The sequence below is a fragment of the Lactuca serriola genome, chromosome 9, assembly GCF_051521515.1.
Source record: "Lactuca serriola cultivar US96UC23 chromosome 9, Lser_US96UC23_V15, whole genome shotgun sequence".
Classification (NCBI taxonomy): domain Eukaryota; kingdom Viridiplantae; phylum Streptophyta; class Magnoliopsida; order Asterales; family Asteraceae; genus Lactuca; species Lactuca serriola.
In genome coordinates this window covers 79190928-79194739 of record NC_136416.1, presented here as the reverse complement: position 1 = coordinate 79194739, position 3812 = coordinate 79190928, and the positions used below count along the sequence as shown (strand labels likewise).

At 32.6% G+C, this 3812-nt stretch overlaps 1 protein-coding gene across 1 annotated transcript; it reads left to right on the top strand.

The window, feature by feature from the left end:
• The first annotated feature begins 1409 nt into the window (after positions 1–1409).
• BOB1 (HSP20-like chaperones superfamily protein) lies at positions 1410–3562 on the top strand. Its single transcript, XM_079020683.1, has 6 exons — positions 1410–1933; positions 2466–2638; positions 2760–2808; positions 2886–3052; positions 3175–3258; positions 3351–3562. The coding sequence occupies exons 1-6, from the start codon at positions 1525–1527 to the stop codon at positions 3387–3389; spliced, it is 921 nt and encodes a 306-aa protein (XP_078876809.1). The 5' UTR covers positions 1410–1524; the 3' UTR covers positions 3390–3562.
• The last annotated feature ends 250 nt before the right edge of the window (positions 3563–3812 follow it).

The window sequence follows — 3812 nt, the reverse complement described above, 5'->3', positions numbered from 1 at the left end:
TTTAACACATTTGGTGGATTTTGTCTCAATTTTTTCAAAGAAAACAAACATAAATGGCAAAAGTATTGAAAATAAAAAAAGTTATGATGGTAAAAGAAAGAAAACACCACACAAGCAAAAACACAAACACTTGGTGGGCATACTTATACAAGTAGTTTTTACACATTACCAACAATAAATCTGAACCACAAAATTAACCATTATGTATACTTGTAGAGATAATTGCTGATACTTTATGTAAAAGAAGACAAAGATGAAGTACAATAGAAGAATTCGATAGGTTCACAGGCTCAACAAATAAATATAGTGACATATCTTCATAGATGAAGTATACATCAAAGATCGTGAATACAACAAATATGATTGCTGATAAGAGATGAAGTACAACAACATATCTTCATAGATGAATGATACAACAAAGAAATATAATATTAACTCACCTCAGGTAAGATACGATGATAACACTCGTTCACAGCGGTCGTCAATGTCGATGAATCCTTTTGCAGTACCGATTGAGAGATAAAAATATATGCGATCGATGGGAGACAATAATCATGGAAAGGATAATGACAATCACGTATTTTTTTTTTTTTTTTTTAATTTCAAAATCATATTGATAATAGGAAGGTAGCTATCGGTTTAAAAAAAAAAAAGAAGATATGAAATCGAATATAAATTTTTCATGTTCAAAGAAAGAATTAGAAATCAATCAAATAGGGAATTGAAAGATGATTATGGAAATTTGATTCCATTCATTTCATAAGCCAAACACGTTGACCATTGGATTTTAGTTTCCAATTCCTTCGGTTTCCATAGGAATCCTATGAAACAAACGCACCCTTAATACTCTTAATGAATGTCCATCGTTAATAGAAAAAAAACGAGATAAGTACAAATTAAGACGAACTTATGAATTTTATGTGTATTAATCCTATCCCAACTTAAAAAAAAAAGGAAACAAACACTAGAAACGTCACAAAATCTAAGAGGGTGTTTGGATAGGAAAAAAAATGACAGCTTATTGCTTATTGCTTATTTTCACCACAATAAGCTAATTTAAGTGTTTGGATAGGATGCTTAAAAAATTAGCTTATTGCGGTGGGAATAAGCTAAATAAGCTGATTTTAATAAGCAAGAGGGGTAATGCTTATTGCTTATTGCTTATTAGTCATTTTACTCATATAAGCTGTTTTGTTTGCCAAACACTTCAAATGCTTATTGCTTATTGTTTATTCCCACCGTAATAAACTAATCCAAACACATTTTAAAAAATACTTATTCCCACCACAATAAGCAATAAGCTAATTAAGCTAAAAATGCATTTATCCAAACTCCCACTGAATCTAAAATATTGGTATAATATGAAGTGTATCGTAACTTCAAAATTATAAATACATGACTTCTAGAGGTTTCTACATTCCAATTCACATCCTCCTTCTCTCTTAAAAACCCCGACTTTTCACTCTGAAACCCAAACCCTAACCCTAGGAATCCCTTGCTCCCTCAATTACTCTGCAGTAAACAATGGCGATCCTCTCTGATTACGAAGAGGATGATCAGAAGCAAACTAAGACCCCGGAGTCTGTGAAGAAGCCCTTTAATGCTGTTCTTGATTCGTCCGATCCCCTTCGTTTTCTCCAGACCGCATTCGAGTTCGTCGCTCGCGAAACCGATCTCTTCAAGACTGATTCCGTAGTTAAGGATGTTAACGGGTTGGTTCGTACGGTGAAGGAGAAACTCGACGCTGATGAGAGGAAGAGGAAAGAGAAAGCTGTATCCGCCGCCAGCAATGGTGCTACCAGTGTAAAGCACGATAACAAGCGTGCTAAGGAGGATTCTTCATCGTCGTTACCGGCGCAACCCGCAGTTTCCGTCAAGGAACCGGAGGATAAGAAGGAGGAGTCGAACGATGATAATAAGAAGGGCTTGCGAGGTATATACTTCTTTTTGTTATCTTAATTGCTTCATCGTTTATAATCGATCCTTTATTCGCCTTCTCTCTTACAATTTCAATGCCTTATCTAAATCAGTAAAGTATATATCGTACACCTATTCAATTCGAATAGGTTCTTGGTCTTCCTGCTAAAATCGTAACAAATCTTCATAAAGTTTGTTCCTTTCACTATAATATGTTCTTTAGTGAATAGTTTATGTGTAGATTGATCCGAAAGCTATGCTATAAGCACGTTGCATACTTATTTAAATCAGGCCTTTTAGTTATGTATAATCAGTTTATCTTGTGATTATCATCATCACGTATTTTGGAAGTTGGGACAGGGTGTTTAATTTCTTGAGAATGTTAAACCTCTTGATTTGTTCTTGATATTCTAATTGCTTATGCGTTTGATAACATCTGTCACATTCTTGTTTCTATAACTCATTAAATTATCATGCATATTACTTTTATAAAATCCTTTTATTTTCTTTTCAAGAAAACATCTAATTTGCTCTGAAATTACGAACAGCTCCCAATAAAGGAAACGGATTGGACATGGAAAACTATTCCTGGATCCAATCTTTGCAAGAAGTAACCATAAACATCCCTGTTCCTCCTGGAACAAAGTCAAGATTCATTTCTTGTGAAATAAAGAAGAACCATTTGAAAGTGGGACTTAAAGGTCAACCTCCAATTCTTGAAGTAAGTCTGCTAGTGGCATTTAGATTATCTTTCTAACATGTTGAAATTATAGTTTTATTCTAATAATATGATAAGTTGATATCAATAAGACAATAACCTTTTTTTTATATATATAATACAGGGGGACTTGTACAAGTCTGTTAAAGTTGATGACTGTTTCTGGAGCTTAGGTATGTACATTTGAAAATGTGGTATATTTTAACATTTTTTAATTTCAAATAACTCATCTTTTTGTGTCTTTTTTCAGAGGATCAAAAATCAGTCTCCATTCTTTTAACAAAACAGGATCAAATGGAATGGTGGAAGTTTTTGGTGAAGGGTGAACCTGAAATTGACACTCAGAAGGTTGAACCTGAAAACAGCAAACTTGCTGACCTGGACCCTGAAACAAGATCCACTGTTGAAAAGATGATGGTAGGAAGATTATAACATCACATATTTAGATTTTATATACCTTAAAAATTCCCTTTTTTTTCAATCTTTTAAGAAGATACTTTATTTTTCTAATCCTTATAAAAATGCATGTCCCTTTTTAGTTTGATCAAAGGCAGAAGCAGATGGGATTGCCAACTAGTGATGAGATGCAGAAACAAGACATTCTTAAAAAGTTCATGGCTGAGGTAAATAAACTTCTTTTAACTTTTAATTTGAGATTAAATTACTGATACTGTTATTGATACTGATACTGATATTGGATTTCAAATATGTGTAGCATCCGGAGATGGACTTTTCAAGGGCCAAGATAAATTGAGGAGAAATGTTTTGGGGAAAAAGGTGAAAATTTGTTTTTTGAAGGTTGATATAGAATTGTTATTTTGGGAATTAGTGTTATGCTACGTGGGTGATATCTGTTAATAGAAAACTATGTGATGGTTTCTTGGATGTTTAGCTTTTTTGATTAGCAAATCTATTGATTTTGCATTACCTTTTGCTCGTTTTTATGTTTGTTAAAACTTATTATTGATATTGTTTTATGTTCTTCACTACAATTTAACTTTTTTGCTCAACATAATCAGTAGATGAATCGCTAGATGTTCACCATTTCTTTATATAGTTGTTGATACAAGAATTTGAAGGCTTCACAAGTAAAGTGTTCTGTTTTTATATTTTCCGTTATAAACACACAAAATTTAACATAAGTGCAAAAAAAAGGATATATGATAACAATTATACA